Raw genomic sequence first — 20,273 nt, forward strand, 5'->3', positions numbered from 1 at the left:
ACATGCCTGTAGTAATTTCAACAGCAAGTAAACCAAAAATATATCCACAAATCAAAAAGACCAGGTTACTTCTAATTGGGTTATCGGGAATGCCAAATTTGAAATTCCTGCCCTTTGTATGTGTTATCAATGTCTTGTCATCCTGATCATGCATGTACCAATTGCCACTTGACTTTAAGAAACCAATAAATATACAAGTTAAATCAATCTGGTCCCTTCCGACTTTATTCAACGTACAGTAAAGCCTCTGTCTATTTACGGGTACGGGATGTATAAGTACACACTCACGTGCAATAAGAAACGTTTCCTTTGATGTCATTGACACGTTCCTTACTTTTCATACAATAATTTAAACAGATCATTCAGTGAGAGCGTCTTTTTGGCTATACGGCGGATGTCTCAATGTGCAGCCACGTACTTTAGAAATGCATACCCCTTGTATTTAAACGTGTTATTATTTTTTCTCCTACTGAACATGCATATAGCAATTGTCACTGGACGTTTAGCCAACAATAAGACCACTAATTAAAACAATCTGGTCTCATCCGTGTTCATCTAAGTGGCAGTAAAGTCTTACATTGCTTTAAGGTACGGGAAGCTTAAGTACGCAACCACGTGCATTTAGAACGGGGATTTCTGATTTTAGGATAGACTCGTTTCTACCTTTTCCGATAAGCAGTGTATCCCTTGTATCAATGAGGATAGGCGTTTGTTTGGCTTTATTTTTGTGATAATATGCTGCCACGTGCATTCACAATTACGACTTTGAAATTAAGTAATTCCTACCTCTTGACGTTTGTGTTATCATCAATATGCTCTAGACTTAAATATGTATCTTGTACTTTAAGTAATTACCGCAACAGATGTTTACAGCAAACAACGAATTCACAAACATCAATCACCTTCTCACTTTCAATTTCATCCAACTGAATATTAAACCAGTCTCTTTAACGATACTAGATGTCTTAGTATGCAGCCACGCTTTGACATCATTGGGGCATTATAATTTAGGCATTCTATCCCCTTGAATGTACTATAAATTTGTTTTCGTTTACCACGTGCATGTTGTTATTGTCACAGGACGTTTAAAAAGCAAACCATAAATTGACAAATCAAAACAATATGATCACTTCTCCTTTTTTAATCCAATTGATAGTATTAGGGCCTCTCGTCTGTTTGAGTGTAATGGATGTATAATTACCTCGCCACGTTCGGTTACAAGGTGATGTTTAAGATAAAGTAGTTTCAGTTTTAGTTTTCACCTGTCATAGACAAAAGTCCTTTTATTGGACTCTATGTACCAACCCATGGCCACTGAACTTAATGTTAAACAATGTAATAAATCAAATCTTGAAATCCATACAAATTATGCAATAATCATTGTTACAAAGTTACAAAAAACATTTCACTTATATGTCGACGCACAATCGAAATACACATTATTGATTTCATCTATATATTTGAATGTCATATAAGAATTCATTTCGCATGTTGTCAAAGAAGTTACAAAGACCTCTGTAACACTTTGTGTAGTATTAACTTGTAACACTTTTGTCAAATGTATTGAAACTGATATTTATAGCTTTATTTCAACTTGAACAGAAATGATGCTACCCATTTAATATATTTGTTTTGAAGATCTTGTTATAAAGATCACAAAGGACAACTTATTTCATCACTTCCATATTGAAAGCTAAATAGTGCTATGGATTTGAAGCAAATTATCGAAGAAGTAAAGGAAAGCATAGCTATAAATTCTTATAATGAACATGAGTTTATACTTCCTGATAACTATCTAGTTGTTGAACATAACCAAACAGCTTCTTTCAATGCTAGCAGTATTAATTTAAAAAAATCGATACAAGATTTGAAGACAGAAATATTGTTACATTCTCACCCAGAACAAGATTTCCAACTACCATTTGAGTATCAACTGGTTCAGGATATCTCATCAAAGAAATTTCAATGTCATGATAAAGAAACCCAACATGTACGTTTGAGGTATTCAAGTTTGCATACACCTGAAAGTAATATTTTGAATAAAGCTGTATTAGCACTCAAAGATGAAGTACGTTATCAGAGTACACTCATACAAGACTTTAATCTACCATTCATTGATTTAATGGACCAAAGGAAGCAAGAAAAAGAAGATAACGAAAAGGGTCTTGATGCTGGCAAAATAATATCAATATATGAAAATAAATCTAAGATGCCACATAAGAAGAAAACAAAAACATCTGCCAGAAAGAAAAGAAAAAAAGATAAAGAACGTAAGAGAAAGCAACGAAATGTGGAAAAGATTACTAAGCAACAGTCTGAAACAAAATGGCAGAAGATGTACACCAAAACGCCGTCTTACAGACAAAGTAAAAAAAGATATAGCGCGGAGAAATACCATTTAAATATACCTTATAAACAAGGAAAGAAGAATAAGAGTAAAGAAAAGTATAGACTGAATAAGCTATTTCAAAAAGAAGTGAAGAACAGAAGTATTACCAAATATCATCTGAATATACCATTTCAAGAAGTAGTGAAACAAAAGAGCAAAACTAAGTACAGATTGAATATAAAATTTAGAGAGGCAGTAAAAAAAGCAAGTGTACACAAGTATGCATTCGACAGTGGCTTTCAGGAAAAATTGAAGAGGTTGAATTTGTTAAGGTATAGACAAAATGTGCTGGTCAAAGAAAAATACAAAGAAAGACTACGTAGGCAGTACAAACATGACCTGCTTATTAGACAAAAGAAAATATTGATGATAAAACAAAGACGTTTAAACAAAAACTACAATATGAATAATATTGCAACTTTCTTTAGACAGCAAGTTAGAGACGGGCCAACATATGTATGCTCAGTTTGTCACAAATTTAAGTTCAAGAAACAGGTTGTCGTATGCGACAAACAAAAGTACTCCAAAAAAGGCACAAAAAGCATAGCAATGGCAAATCACTGCATTACTGAACAATTCCTTTCTAGCTGTTCGGATCAATGCAAAAAGACCTGTGAAACTCTACATCACAAGCAATGGATATGTTTTACCTGCCACTTCCACGTTCTGAAAGGTCAATTACCAGCAGATGCTTATGTTAATGGTCTTCAATTGCCACATATTCCACATCAACTAAATTCCTTGAATAAATTGGAAAAACAACTTATCTCTATCAGGATACCATTTATGAAAATTATACAGCTTCCAAAAGGAAATCAGCGAGGTTTTGTTGGGCCATGTGTTTCTGTTCCTACAGATGTTGAGAAAACAACAAATGTGCTGCCAAGGTGTGAAACTGAAACAGAACTAATTAGATGTAAACTCAAAAGAAAACTGGAATACAAAGGGTATGATCAGTATGAATATGTGAGTCGAAAGAAAATTTGCAACGGTTTGAAATATTTACAGGAAATAAATCCATATTATCATGATAAGTTGTTGAATAAAAAATGGATAGACCAAACTCCTTCAGATTTTGAGGACTTAGTGGTCGAAGAGACAGAACATACTGATTTCGTACCACAGGAAGAAGATAAAATTGATAATCGCAATGATGAAGAACAGTCTGTAAAGGACAGAGGCTTACCTTCGGACACGTGCCTACAACCTGTGGATATGGGACAGGAAATTCTCGACCAGCATTTTGATCATATCTTCTGTGTTGCTCCAGGAGAAGGGAATACGCCTGTACGCATGTTGCAAGAAGAAGGAAATGAAGCAATGTCATTTCCTGTTCAATTTCCTGAAGGATCATTTGGATCATTTGATGCTAAGAGATCTATGCATCTTACACGTTCAAAATATTTCCATGCTAGACTTTTCAGTGCTGACTCCCGATTTTCAAGTGACACATCATACATTTTTTATGCTCAGTACTTGTCTGAACTTGAGCAGGTAATTTCGAAAGTGTCAATAGCATTGCGCAAAAGTAGTGGAAAAGATCAGACAGGAAACACCATAACAGCAAGTATGCTAACAGACAAGAACCAACTGAAAAGAATTTTGACCACTGACCAGGGATATAAATTCATGACACCGATCAGAGGAACACCTCCATACTGGCAAGCAACACTCCGTGATTTAATGGCTAGTATACGCCAACTAGGCATTCCTACTTGGTTTGCAACATTCTCTGCAGCTGACTTGAGATGGAAAGAAACACTTCAAGTTCTCCTGGAGCAACAAAAAAGCACACAATCTTTGGAAGATCTTGATTGGACTGGCAAATCCAAAGTATTACAAAACAATCCAGTAATGAGCGCTGTCATGTTTGATTATAGGTTTAACACCTTCCTTAAAGAAATCATAATCAAAAGAAATATCATTGGTAATGTCAAAGACCATTTTCATCGGATTGAGTTTCAACAACGCGGATCTCCACATGCACATTGTCTATTTTGGATTAAAGACGCACCATTACTCGACACCCATGACGACAAGACAGTGTGTGATTTTGTAGACAGATACGTAACTTGCGACCTACCTGGTGTTACTGTTGACCCTGAATTACATGAAATAGTTACCAGTGTGCAGCAGCACAGCAAAAATCACTCGAAATCATGTGCAAAGAAAGGGACAAAATGCAGATTTAATTTTCCACGACCGCCATCAGAAAATACGTTCATATCTCGTACTCCAAGTAAAACAGGACCAACAGTACAAAGATCATCAAAACAGACACATTCATTTGCAAAAGACGTATTAATAAAACTATGGAATACTATCAACACTGTAAACTTAGAACATGTTACAACAGAAAACCTTTTTACTGCAGCTGGAATAACTCAAGAAGAATTTGAATCAGCATCAAACATTGTAACAAAAAGAACCAACATCACTTTGAAACGTAAACCCACTGATATCTGGATTAATCAGTACAACCCAAGTCTACTCCGTTGTTGGAATGCAAATATGGATCTGCAATACATAACTGATGCCTATTCATGTGTTATGTATATCATCTCTTATATTTCAAAAGCAGAAAGAGAAATGGGTGTAGTTTTAGAAAATGCCAGAAAAGAAGCAGCAGAAGGTAATTGTGATGCCCAGGATGCCATGAAGCAAATAGGAGGTGCCTACTTCCGGCAGCGGGAAGTCAGCGCACAAGAAGCTACATATAGGGCATGTGGTCTTCACCTAAAGGAATCATCAAGAAAGGTCCAGTTTCTTCCTGTTGGTAATAATCCAGTAAAAATGAGCTTACCACTTAATATCATTCAAATGAAGGCCAATCAGTTAGATGATAGCATATGGATGCATTCTCTGTATGATAGATACAAGGCTCGCCCACTCAGTTCAGACTTTGATATTATCTGTTATGCATCATTTTCATCTGAGTATCGTGTTCTGTCACCTTCACAAATCCCAAAAAAACCTTCAGAATATGTTTTTAAACTGCAGAGCGATCTTGGATACATTCGTAAACATTCTCGGACAGAGGCAGCCGTTATAGCATATCCAAGATTTTCTAAAAACAAGAATCCAGAGCTATATTTCAAATCTAGTCTACAGCTTTTTTTGCCTCATAGAATGGATGGCCAACTGAAGCCACTTAAATTTAAAACCTATGAGGAAATGTATTTCAATGCAGCAGTTGCCCTTGACTTATCAAAAGAACCACAAAAAGTAAAAGAAATTGTAGAGTCAAACAGACAGGTATTTGAGCACAATGTAGACGAGTTAGATGACGCACAGGAGTTGTTAGAAAAACAAGGGCCCCTCGAGGATGCATGGGCATTGATCGCTCCAGAGTCAGAAGTTGAACGTATAGAAACACAGAGTGAGAAAGAACACCTTGGTCTTGAAGATAGCTTAGAAATACCTGATTTAGACACTACAAACAAAAAACACAGAGGAGGGATAGAGTTTGAAATTAGGCAAAGCTTATTCACTTCTCAAGAATTAAAACACCTGTTGCGACAACTGAATACAGAACAGAAAATGGTTTTTTATCAGATAAGACAGTGGTGCCTAGATAAAGTAAATGGCAAAAATCCAGATCCTTTTAAGATATTTATTAATGGGGGTGCGGGTACAGGGAAGAGTCACCTGATTAAGTGCTTGTGTTATGAGGCAAGCAAAATTTTGTCTCCACATGCACCAAATCCAGACGATATTGTCGTCCTTGTCACAGCACCTACAGCAACTGCTGCTTTCAATATCGGTGGAACAACTCTTCATCAAGCCTTTGCACTTTCTAAATCACTACCATTTCCGTACATTTACATGCGTGATGAGGAAATAAATAAGCTTCGCGGTAAACTTCAGAACCTTCATATTTTAATTATAGATGAAATATCCATGGTTGGTCAACGTGTCCTTCTCTATGTCAGTGAGCGACTACGCCAAATCAAGCAAAGTGGAAATGCTCTTTTTGGAAACATATGTGTTATTGCTGTCGGAGATTTTTACCAGCTTCCACCCGTGAAACAAAAGTGTCTATACGATTTAAGACCGGAAAACTTTTTCCCACTATGGAGTTCCAATTTTTCATTGGTTGAGTTGAATCAAATAATGCGACAAAAGGAGGGTTCCGAGTTTGCTCACTTATTAAACAGATTACGCGTGAAAAAGAAAACTGAGCATTTGCTACCTGGTGATTATTGTTTATTAAAAGCCTGTTTGACACATTCTGTTCCCGAAGAAAGTCTTCACATCTTTGCCACTAACAAAGAAATAGATTTTCATAACAGTAAGATGATAGCCAAAGTTTGCCAAGAAACAGAAATAGTACTGGCACAAGATTATGATCGAAATCCAACGACAGGCGAACTTATTCTCAAGACGTCACCATATGATACTTCACATGATTTCTTACCTCCACAGTTAATAATTGGACCGAAAGCTAGAGTTATGCTAATACGGAATATTGACATCACAATAGGCTTGGTCAATGGTGTAATTGGAACGGTGATTAGCATTTTACCTGGCCGCAAGGAGTCTTCTTTGCCATGTGCAGTAAAAGTACTTTTTGACAACAAAAGCATCGGGAGAAAACCTGTCTCATCATCACAGCCAAGAGAACATATACCAATTGACATAACGCCAATTGAGGAAAACTTGAAGAAAAATGCTGTCAGACATCAATTTCCGTTGCAGTTAGCATGGGCCTGTACTACTCACAAAGTACAGGGACTCACCACCGATAAAGCTGTTGTCTCAATGAAGAACATATTTGCTGCTGGTATGGCTTATGTTGCGCTCAGTCGTGTAAGATCATTGGACGGTTTGGTAATTCAAGATCTTAATGCAGACAAAATTTACTGCACTGAACAGATTTCAACTGCACTGCAAAGGATGCCAAAGTTTTTAGTCCAAAGACAAGATGAGTTGAACCTAAAGCAAAATCAATTACGTATATTGCTTCATAATATTCAAGGATTGGTCCCACATATTGAAGACCTGCAGTCAAATTGTGATATTCAAAATGTGAAATTTATCTGTTTAACAGAGACCTGGATGGAAAAAAAATCTGCTTTGCCGATTTTGGAACATTTTCATTTGATACATAAACCAAGATCGGAATCATATACATCAACAAAAGGTATCTTTAATGACCTCAGTAACAAAAAACATGGTGGTGTTGGTATGTATGTCAGAAATCAGCAGCAGTATACTCAACTATCATTACAATCTTGTAATATTGAATGTATTGGTGTGAATATTGATATCATCAAAACCAACATAGTTGTAATCTATAGACCAGCATCATACACTACATCTATATTTTTGGAACAGTTACAACATGTTCTTGATTCTTTACCACCTGAAGACGGATCAACAATAGTAATGGGTGATTTTAATGAGGACATTCTAAAATCAAAATCACCAATACAGTTGTTTATGGAACAAAATGAGTTCAAACAAATATTAAACAAAGCAACAACTGATGGAGATACTCTCATTGATCATGTATATGTTCGTGGAAAACTGTCAATTTCATATGACATGCTACAAACCTATTATAGTTATCACAACATGGTGCAGTTGAACATTCCTGTCAATTGAGATAACTAAATCGTGGTTGAAAATGTTTATCGTCTTTTTGAAAACATTTTCCATTGTTTTAACGGCTGCATGGTCAAGTGAATCATTTGATTCCACTTAAACATACTTGAAACAAATGTTATAAATTGTCCATAGCGTTAACTGTTGATCGAACATGTGAATGATTTGAGTTCACTAAATAGTGCTTAAAATGTAAATAGTATTTTTTCAAACCATTGCCCATTGTTTAAACTGTTGCTTGAAAATGATATTTGTTTTCAGTTCACTCAATCGTGTTTTAAATGTAAATAGATTTTTTGTTTTGAAACCATTGCCCATTGCATTAACTGCTGGTTGAAAATGTGACTGATTTGAGTTCACTAAATCGTGTTTCAAATGTAAATAGTCTTTTTGAAACCATTGCCATTGTTTATACGCCTGCTTGAAAATGTGAATGATTTGAGTTCACTCGACCGTGTTTTATATGTAAATAGACATTTTGAAACCATTGCCCATTGTTTAACCTCCTGCTTTAAAATGTTTTTTTTCAGTTCACTCAAACATGTTTTAAATGTAAATAGTCTTTGTTGGAAACATTCCCCATTGCTTCAACTGCTGGTTAAAATTGTAAATTATTTGTATCCAATAAATTGTGTTTGAAATGTACATAGTCTTTTTGAAACCATTGCCCATGGTTTAACTGCTGATTGAAAATGTGAATCCTTTAAGTTCACTAAATTACGTTTTGAAATGTAAATAGTCTTTTTTAAACCATTCACCATTGTTTTAACACCTACTTGAAAATGTGAATGATTTCAGTTCATTAAATTGTATTGAAATGTAAGTAGTGATTTTGAAACCGTTGCCCATTTTTTAAACACCTGGTTGATAATTTGTTTTTTGTCAACTCTTTCAATCGTCTTTTTGAAACCATTGTCCATTGTGTAAACTGCCAGTTGAAAATGTGAATGATTTAAGTTCACTAAATCGAGCTTGAAATGTAAATAGTCCATTTGAAAACAGTGCCCATTGTTTAACTTCTACTTCAAAATGTGAAGGATTGAAGTTCATTACATCGTGTTCGATATGAGAATATTCTTTTTGAAACCATTGCACATTGTTTCAACATCTGCTTGCAAATGTGAATGATTTCAGTTACCTACTAGTATTGGAAATATAAATAGTCTTTTTGAAACCATTGTCCATACTTTTAACTGCTGCTTGAAAATGTAAATGATTTGCGTTCCCTACTAGTGTTTGAAATGTAAATAGTCTTTTTGAAACCATTGTCCATACTTTTAACTGCTGCTTGAAAATGTGAATGATTTGCGTTCCCTACTAGTGTTTGAAATGTAAATAGTCTTTTTGAAACCATTGTCCATAGTTTTAACTGCTGCTTGGAAATGTTAATGATTTGAATACCCTACTAGTATTTGAAATGTAAATAGTCTTTTTGAAACCATTGTCCATAGTTTTAATTGCTGCTTGAAAATGTTAATGACTTGAGTTCCCTACTAGTGTTTGAAATGTAAATAGTCTTTTTGAAACTACTGCCCATTGTTTTAACACTAACTTGAAAATGTGAATAATTTGAGTTCACAAAATTGTGTTGAAATGTAAATAGTCATTTTGAAACCATTGTCCAGAGTTTTAACTAAACCTTGAACATGTAAATGATTTCAGTTCCCTACAAGTGTTTGAAATGTGAATAGTCTTTTTCAAACCAATGCATATTTTTTTTAAATTTCATAAAACTGTGATTGATTTGAGTTCACAAAATAGTGTTTTAAATGTAAATAGTCGTTTTGGGATCCAGTGCCCATTGTTTAACTGTTGCTTGAAAATGTGAATGATTATATTTCACTTCTTCGTTTTTGAAATGTAAATAGTTTTGTTTAACCATTGTCCATTTTTACGGCAGCTTCAAAATATGAAAGTTTCCAGTACCAGTATCGTAATTTCAAATGTATAAATTCGTTGTGTAACCATTCAAAATGTACATGTAATGAATTCACTTATAATGTTTAAAATGTAAAATAGTCTTTTTGAATCTATGACTCTTGGTTTTACCGAATGCTTGAAAATGTAAATGTAATGAATTCACTAATAGTTTTTAAAATGTAAATAGTCTTTTTAAAACCATTGCTCATTGTTTAACTCATACTTTAAAATGTCAATGTCTTTGAAATATGAATAGTATTTTATGAATCCATTGCCAATTGTTTTAACTGTTGCTTGAAATTTTTATGTTTTTTTTCAGTTAATAAAATCGTGTTTGAAATGTGAATAGTCTTTTGAACCACTGCCAATTTAACACCTGTTTGAACATGTGAATTGTTTGAGTTCACAAAATTGTGTTTGCAAAGTCGATAGTCTTTTTAAACCATTGTCTATAGTACTAACTGCTTCTTAAAAAATGTGAATGATTTGAGTTCCCTTCTGGTTTCTGAAATGTAAATAGCCTTTTTGAAACCACTGCCCATTGTTTTAACACCTGCTTGAATATGTGAATGATTTGAGTTCACAAAATTGTGTTTGAAAAGTTAAATCTTTTTTTAAACCAATGTCCGTTCGTTCAACTGTTGCTTGAAAATGTGAAAGATTATATTTCACTTTATCTTATTTGAAATGTAAATAGTTTTGTTGAACCATTCCCCGATATTTTTAGGCTCCACTAAAATATGAAAGTTTCCTGTGCCATTATCGTCTTTCAAATGTGAATAGTCGTTTTGTAATCATTGCCCTTTGTTAAAACTACTGCTTCAAAATGTAAATGTAATGAATTTAAAATGTGAATATTTTTTTAAACCATTGCTCTTTGTTTAAACGACTGTTTAAAACTGTAAATGTAATGAATTCACTTATAGTGTTTAAAATGTAAAAAGTCTTTTCGAACCATTGCTAATTGTTTACTGCTACTTGAAAATGTGAATGAATTGAGTTCACAAAATAGTCTTTGAAATGTAAATAACCTTTTTGAAACCATGAACCATTGTTTTAACTGCTGCTAGAACATGTGAATAATTTGAATTCACAAAATCATGTTTCAAATGTAAATAGTTTTTTTAAACCATTGTCCATTCTTTTTTTAACTGCTGCTCAGAAATGTGATTTATTTGAGTTCACTTATACTCTTTTTGAAACCAGTGTCTTTTAATTTTACTGCTACTTCAAAATGTGAATAACTTTAGTTCACTAAATCTTGATTGATGTGTATTAAAATGAATACTCTTTTTTGAAACCATTCTCCATTGTTTTATTCTCAGTTCTCAATATCTTTGAAATGTAAATAGTCTTTTTGTTATCATTGTCCATTGTTTTAAAGGCTGCTTTCAATGTGAATAAAATGTAATATTTTGTCTTTCTTATTTGTCTTTGAAATGTAAATAGTCCTTTTGTTACAATTGCCCATTGTTTTAACTACTGCTAAATATGTGATTAACTTCAGTTCACTTAATCTTTTTTTCAATTTTTCAAATTTTTCAATTTCCAAACATGCCTTTAATGTTATGAAAATTTAAATACTGTTTACCCATGCAAAAATATGCATCCCCTGTTTAAAAATTTCAAAATGGCTGCCGCTTAGTGGCAATGGGGGAAGGGTGACATCCGCTATTGCTTGCAATGGCAATTCTAGTTATTATTATGTCACCCGATCGACAATGTCGGGTGACATATTGCTTTTCTTATGTTTCTTTGTTATGTCACCCGATCGACAATGTCGGGTGACATATTGCTTTTCTTATGTTTCTTTGTTATGGCACCCTCAACGGAGTTGGGGTGACGTATTGTTATTCTACGTTTCTTTTTTTATGGCACCCTAAACGGAGTTTGGGTGGCATATTGTTATTCTACGTTTCTTTTTTTTCTTATTATTATTATTTATCTTCTTGCAACAAATTTTGTCCAGGTGATTTCTCGAAATCCAATGGACCAATGTTGATGGAACTCTACTATAGTAAGGACCCCCACGTGCAGAGTTGCAGCAAGCTTGGAATGGTTCAAGATGGCTACCGTTTCCATGGAAACAGAACAAATGTGAAAAAATCCAGTTTTTTGTTTTGGTGAACTGTTTGGATATGCTTGAACTCAGAATCATTATATTTTAATACAATGTAGGTGCCCACTATATACAGGTGTTGGATGATTTTGGCACTCATTGGAACTACTATGTTGCCATGGGAACAACACCAAAAATTTCAAAATTCTCAAAATGCTCAAAACTTCAGGAAACTTCACAGTAATGATGAGCAACATTGGAAGATGTGGAATTTGGCGTTGGAATTTCCAAAATCGCTGTTGTTACCATGGAAACAATGCAAAAAGGTCAAAACTTTGAATTTTCACAGAACATTCTAGAACATCAATGTTTAATTAATTCTAGAGACATTAAATTTTATATGATTGTGGAGGGAAATAATTGCAGCGGGGGTTTGACTTTGGAATATTCAAAATGGCCGCCGTTTCCATGGAAACAGCAAAAATACGAAAAACTTCAAAATGCTTCAAATTTATTGAAACTTATAACAAATGTTGCTCAGCTAATGTAGACTTGACTTTTGAGTTTGGAATTTACCAAATGGCCGCCGTTACCATGGCTACCGCTCACCTGGCAATAGGGAAAGGGTGCCATCCGCTATTGCTTGCAATCGCAAATCTAGTTTCTTATTATTTTTCTTGCAACAAATTTTGTCCGCGCGAGTTCTTGGAATCCAATGGACCAATATTGATGGAACTCTACTATAATGAAGACCCCCATGTGAAGTTGTGCACCTTGCTATGGAATGGTAAAAAATGGCCACCGTTTCCATGGAAACTGAACAAATGTGAAAAAATCCAGTTTTTTGTTTTGGTGAACTATTTGGATACTATTTAACTCAGAATCATTATATTTTCATACAATGTAGGTGCCCACTATATACAGGTGTTGGATGGTTTTTGCACTCATTGGAACTACTATGTTGCCATGGAAACTACTTCAAAAAAATCGAAAATCTCAAAATGTTCCAAAATTAATGAAACTTCACAGTAACGATGAGCAACATTGGAAGATGTGGAATTTGGCGTTGGAATTTCCAAAATCGCTGTTGTTACCATGGAAACAATGCAAAAATGTCAAAACTTTGAATTTTCACAGAACATTCTAGAACATCAATGTTTAATTTATTCTAGAGACATTAAATGGTATATGATTATGGAGGGAATAAATTGCAGCGGGGGTTTGACTTTGGAATATTCAAAATGGCCGCCGTTACCATGGAAACAGCAAAAATACAAAAAAAATCAAAATGCTTCAAATTTATTGAAACTTATAACAAATGTTGCTCAGCTAATGTAGACTTGACTTTTGAGTTTGGAATTTCCAAAATGGCCGCCGTTACCATGGCTACCGCTCACCTGGCAATAGGGGAAGGGTGCCATCCGCTATTGCTTGCAATCGCAAATCTAGTTATGTCACCCTGACGGAGGTCGGGTGACATATTGTTATTATGGCACCCTCAACGGAGTTGGGGTGACGTATTGTTATTCTACGTTTCTTTTTGTTTTTATTTTTCTTCCACACATTTTTGTCCAGTCTGGAACTCTCATATGAATGGCCACAAGAAGATGGAACTATACCATATTGTTAACCACCAAATGAAGATTTGCTTTTTGGGGGTGGCACTTTCAAGATGGCTGCCGTTACCATGGAAACGGAACAAATGTGAAAAAATCCAGTTTTTTGTTTTGGTGAACTTTTTGGATACTATTTAACTCAGAATCATTATATTTTAATACAATGTAGGTGCCCACTATATACAGGTGTTGGATGATTTTGGCACTCATTGGAACTACTATGTTGCCATGGAAACTACTCCAAAAAATTCAAAAATCTCAAAATGTTCCAAACTTAATGAAACTTCACAGTAACGATGAGCAACATTGGAAGATGTGGAATTTGGCGTTGGAATTTCCAAAATCGCTGTTGTTACCATGGAAACAATGCAAAAAGGTCAAAACTTTGAATTTTCACAGAACATTCTAGAACATCAATGTTTAATTTATTCTAGAGACATTAAATGGTATATGATTGTGGAGGGAAAAAATTGAAGCGGGGGTTTGACTTTGGAATATTCAAAATGGCCGCCGTTACCATGGAAACAGCATCAATACAAAAAACTTCAAAATGCTTCAAATTTATTGAAACTTATAACAAATGTTGCTCAGCTAATGTAGACTTGACTTTTCAGTTTGGAATTTCCAAAATGGCCGCCGTTACCATGGCTACCGCTCACCTGGCAATAGGGGAAGGGTGCCATCCGCTATTGCTTGCAATGGCAAATCTAGTTTTTCTTATTTTTCTTGCAACAAATTTTGTCCGCGCGATTTCTCGAAATCCAATGGACCAAAGTTGATGGACCTTTACTATAGTAAGGACCCCCATGTGCAGTGTTGCAGGAAGCATGGAATGGTTCAAGATGGCTACCGTTACCATGGAAACAGAACAAATGTGAAAAATTCCAGTTTTAGGTTTTGGTGAACTGTTTGAATATGCTTTAACTCAGAATCATTATATTTTAATGTAATGTAGGTGCCCACTATATACAGGTGTTGGATGATTTTGGCACTCATTGGAACTACTATGTTGCCATGGAAACTACTCCAAAAATTTTCAAAAATCTCAAAATGTTCCAAACTTAACGAAACTTCTCAGTAACGATGAGCAACATTGGAAGATGTGGAATTTGGCGTTGGAATTTCCAAAATCGCTCTTGTTACCATGGAAACAATGCAAAAAGGTCAAAACTTTGAATTTTCACAGAACATTCTAGAACATCAATGTTTAATTTATTCTAGAGACATTAAATGGTATATGATTGTATATGATTATGGAGGGAAAAAATTGCAGCAGGGGTTTGACTTTGGAATATTCAAAATGGCCGCTGTTACCATGGAAACAGCAAAAATACAAAAAACTTCAAAATGCTTCAAATTTATTGAAACTTATAACAAATATTGCTCAGCTAAAGTAGACTTGACTTTTGAGTTTGGAATTTCCAAAATGGCCGCCGTTACCATGGCTACCGCTCACCTGGCAATAGGGGAAGGGTGCCATCCGCTATTGCTTGCAATCGCAAATCTAGTTGTACGATTCTTTTTCTTTTCTTTATTATTCCACACTTTTTTGTCCAGACTATTTCTCGGAATTGTATGGACCAATGATGATAGAACTCTAACATAATGTTAACCCCCATGTGTAGATGTGCAATCGGGGGGTGGCACTTCCAAGATGGCTGCCGTTGTCATGGAAACAGAAAGAATGTGAAAAATCGGAAAATCTTCCAAAATGAATGAAACTTTGGGGAAATGTTACTTGGCATGTGAAGACATGCCATCCGTCTTTGGAATTTTCAAAATGGCCCCCGTTGCCATAGAAACAGTTCAAATATGAAAAATTTCAAAATGCTTTAATCTTTCTGAAAATTTGCAGATTGAAGTATTGTGAAGTATATATGTCAATTCAATATTATTAAATTTCGAAATGGCTGCCACTTAGTGGCAATTGGCGGACCAGGGTGACATCCGCTATTGCTTGCAATGGCAATTCTAGTTTTTATTATTATTATTATTCCACACTTTTTGTCCAGACTATTTCTCGGAATTGGATGAACGAATTATATTGAAACTATATAATATTGTTGACCTCCATGTGCAGATGTGCAATCGGGGGTTGGCATTTCCAAGATGGCCACCGTTGCCATGGAAACAGTAAAATTGTGTAAAAATGAGATTTTAGGTTTTAGTGATCAATTTAAGAATGCCTGAACTTTGGATCCTCAACTTTTAACACATTGTAGCTGTTCTCTATATACATGTTTTGGATGATTTTGGGAATCCTCAGATCTATAATGTTGCCATGGAAACTGATCAAAAATATCAAAATTTTGAAAATTCTTTAAATAATATTTATAATTATGCAGACCGGTTGCCTGGCAAATCTTGATGTGGATTTTCATTTTGGAATTTCCAAAATGGCAGCCGTTACCATGGAAACAAGGCAAAAATTTCAAAATACTCAAAACTTCATAAAACTTTACTAAAATGTTAAACAGTAAACATGAATGTACCTTTTGTCTTTGAATTTTCAAAATGGCTGTCGTTGCCATGGAAACAGCACAATTGTTTGAAATTGAAAAACGTACATAAAGCTATGAAAATTGACAGATAAATCTGTTTTAATGGATGTATATGCATTCACTGATGGAAAATTTCGAAATGGCTGCCGTTTAGTGGCAATTGGGGAACCAGGGTGACATCCGCTATTGCTTGCAATGGCAATTCTAGTTATTATGTCACCCGATCGACAATGTCGGGTGACATATTGCTTTTCCTCTGTTTCTTTTTCCCTATTATTATTATTATTTTTCTTCCACCTAATTTTGTCCTCCCGATTTCTCGGAGCTAAAGGAACCAATCTGAATGATGGTGCACTATAACAAGGAACCCTGATTTTCCTTTTGACTTTAAGACTTTGGAACTAAAAAATGGCTGCCGTTACCATGGAAACAGAACAATTGTGAAAAATTCCAGTTTTTGTTTTTGGTGAATTATTTTGAGATGCTTAAACTCAGAATCCTTATATTTTAATACAGTGGAGGTGCCAGCCATATACTGGTTTTAGATGATTTTGGCAATCATTGGAACTACTATGTTGCCATGGAAACTAAACCAAAAATTTCTAAAATATGAAAATGCTCCAATTATTTTGAAACTTTAGCATAATAATGAGCAAGTTTGATAGATAAGGAATTTGGCGTTGGAATTTCCAAAATGTCTGCCGTTACCATGGAAACAATGCAAAAAAGGTGAAAATGCTCCAAAAACGTCTTGGTTTGGTGAATAACTTTGATATGCTTGAACTTAAAATCATAAAATTTGTATACAAGGTAGTTGTCCACTATATACAGGTTTTGAAGGATTTTGACAATCATTGGAACTACTATGTTACCATGGATACAGGATCAAATATTTCAAAAATTTCAAAATGCTTCAAAATTGATGACACTTAATATGATTGTTGACTGGCAAGTCTGGATGAGACTTTTGAAGTTGGAATTTCCAAAATGGCCACCGTTGCCATGGAAACTGCAAAAATATCAAATATTTTCAAAATGCTCCAAACTTAAAGAAACTTAATATGATTGTAAACTGGCATGTACAGATGAAACTTTTGACTTTGGAATTTTCAAAATGGCTGCCGTTGCCATGGAAACAGCAAAAATATGAAATTTTCTTAAATGCTCTGAATGTACTGAAAATTTACAAAAAGATGTATTGCCATGCATATATGTGCATTCACTGTTTAACAATTTTGAAATGGCTGCCGCTTAGTGGCAATAGGGGGAAGGGTGACATCCGCTATTGCTTGCAATAGCAATTCTAGTTATTATTATTCTTCCACCTTTTTTTGTCCGTCAGGTTTTTTGGAGTTAAAGGGAACCAATGTTGATGGAACTCTACTATAATGAAGACCCCCATCTGAAGTTGTGCACCTTGCTATGGAATGGTAAAAAATGGCCGCCATTACCATGGAAACGGAACAAATGTGAAAAATTCTACTTTTTAGTTTTGGTGAATATCTTGGAGATGCTTAAACTCAGAATCATTATATTTTAATACAATGGAGGTGCCGGCCATATACTGGTTTTGGATGATTTTGGCAATCATTGGAACTACTATGTTGCCATGGAAACTGCACCAAAAATTTCAAAAATATGAAAATGCTCCAATTGTTTTGAAACTTTAACATAACGATGAGCAACTTTGATAGATAAGAAATTTGGCGTTGGAATTTCCAAAATGGCTGCCGTTACCATGGAAATAATGCAAAAAGGTCAAAATGCTCCAATAACGTCTGGGTTTGGTGAATAACTTTGTTATCCTTGAACTTAAAAACATAAAATTTGTATACAATGTAGTTATCCACTATATACAGGTTTTTTATGATTTTGACAATCATTGGAACTACTATGTTACCATGGATACAGGATCAAAAATTTCAAAAATTGTAAAAATGGTCCAAAATTGATGAAACTTAATATGATTGGTGACTGGCAAGTCTGGATGAGACTTTTGGAGTTGGAATTTCCAAAATGGCCACCGTTGCCATGGAAACTGCAGAAATGTCAAATATTTTCAAAATCCTCCAAACTTAATGAAACTTGATATTATGATTAACTGGCAGGTGAAGATGAGACTCTTGACTTTAAAATTTTCAAAATGGCTGCCGTTGCCATGGAAACAGAAGAAATGTGAAACTTTTGACATTGCTCAAAAAATGAACTGAACAGTTACAGAAAGATATATTGTAATGCATTGACCTGCATTCACTGTTAAATTGTTTTCAAATGGATGCCGCTTAGTGGCAATAGGGGAAGGGTGACATCCGCTATTGCTTGCAATGGCAATTCTAGTTATGGCACCCTCAACGGAGTTGGGGTGACGTATTGTTATTCTACGTTTCTTTTTGTTTTTATTTTTATTTTTCTTCCACACTTTTTTGTCCACTCTGGATCTCGGAATTGAATGAACCCAAGTTGATGGAACTATACCATAATGTTAACCACCATGTGAAGATTTGCTTTTTGGGGTTGGCACTTTCAAGATGTCCGCCGTTACCATGGAAACAGAACAAATGTGAAAAAATCCATTTTTTTGTTTTGGTGAACTGCTTGGATATGCTTTAACTTAGAATCATTATATTTTGATACAATGTAGGTGCCCACTATATACAGGTGTTGGATGATTTTTGCACTCATAGGAACTACTATGTTGCCATGGAAACTACTCCAAAAAATTCAAAAATCTCAAAATGTTCCAAACTTAATGAAACTTCACAGTAACGATGAGCAACATTGGAAGATGTGGAATTTGGCGTTGGAATTTCCAAAATCGCTGTTGTTACCATGGAAACAATGCAAAAAGGTCAAAACTTTGAATTTTCACAGAACATTCTAGAACATCAATGTTTAATTTATTCTAGAGACATTAAATGGTATATGAATGTGGAGGGAACAAATTGCAGCGGGGGTTTGACTTTGGAATATTCAAAATGGCCGCCGTTACCATGGAAACAGCAAAAATACAAAAAACTTCAAAATGCTTCAAATTTATTGAAATTTATAACAAATGTTGCTCAGCTAATGTAGACTTGACTTTTGAGTTTGGAATTTCCAAAATGGCCGCCGTTACCATGGCTATCGCTCACCTGGCAATAGGGGGAGGGTGCCATCCGCTATTGCTTGCAATCGCAAATCTAGTTATGGCACCCTCAACGGAGTTGGGGTGACGTATTGTTATTCTACGTTTCTTTTTTTTTTCTTATTATTTTTCTTCCACCGATTTTGTCCAGCTTATTTCTCGGAATACAATGGACCAATGTTGGTTAAACTCTACTATAATAAGGACCACCATAATAAGTTGTGCAGTGGACTTTTTGATGTGCATGATGTGCACCGTTACCATGGAAACTAAAAAAATGTAATAAAAAATCAAAATTCCAAATCTTTCATTGTAAGACCCTACTTGTTGAAACTTTATGGAAATGTTCCTTGGTAGGCCCTGATGTAACGACAATATTTAGAAATTCCAAAATGGCTGCCATTGTCATGGAAACAGGGCGAAAGTTTAACATTAGCCCTATGGGAAAATACATAAAAGCTGCATTTTCTTGAAGAATAAAGCATCAATCCCAATGAAACTTTATAGACATGTAACATGGCATGTACCAATGTGGCACCTGTCTTTGGAATTTTAGAAATGGTACCCGTTACCATGGAAATAGCAAAAATTTCAAAAATTTCAAAATGTTCCAAAATTTATGAAACTTTACAACATAGTTTATACACATCTGTATATGCGGTCTTTGACTTTGGATTTTTACAAAATGGCTGCTGCTCACCTGGAAATGGGGGAAGGGTGCCATCCGCTATTGCTTGCAATGGCAAATCTAGTTATTATTATTATTCTTCCACCTTTTTTTGTCCGTCAGGTTTTTTGGAGTTAAAGGGAACCAATGTTGATGGAACTCTACTATAATGAAGACCCCCATCTGAAGTTGTGCACCTTGCTATGGAATGGTAAAAAATGGCCGCCATTACCATGGAAACGGAACAAATGTGAAAAATTCTACTTTTTAGTTTTGGTGAATATCTTGGAGATGCTTAAACTCAGAATCATTATATTTTAATACAATGGAGGTGCCGGCCATATACTGGTTTTGGATGATTTTGGCAATCATTGGAACTACTATGTTGCC

General features: G+C 34.8%; 1 protein-coding gene across 1 annotated transcript in view; it reads left to right on the forward strand.

Moving 5' to 3' along the window:
• The first annotated feature begins 2,335 nt into the window (after window positions 1–2,335).
• Window positions 2,336–20,273, forward strand: part of LOC134690164 (uncharacterized) — a 41,194-nt gene continuing 23,256 nt past the window's right edge. The window contains exon 1 of the mRNA XM_063550141.1: window positions 2,336–7,774. Coding sequence (XP_063406211.1) covers window positions 2,336–7,774 — 5,439 coding nt within the window. The remainder of the gene's footprint in view (window positions 7,775–20,273) is intronic.

Source organism: Mytilus trossulus, chromosome 11 (genome assembly GCF_036588685.1).
Source record: "Mytilus trossulus isolate FHL-02 chromosome 11, PNRI_Mtr1.1.1.hap1, whole genome shotgun sequence".
Taxonomy (NCBI): Eukaryota; Metazoa; Mollusca; class Bivalvia; order Mytilida; family Mytilidae; genus Mytilus; species Mytilus trossulus.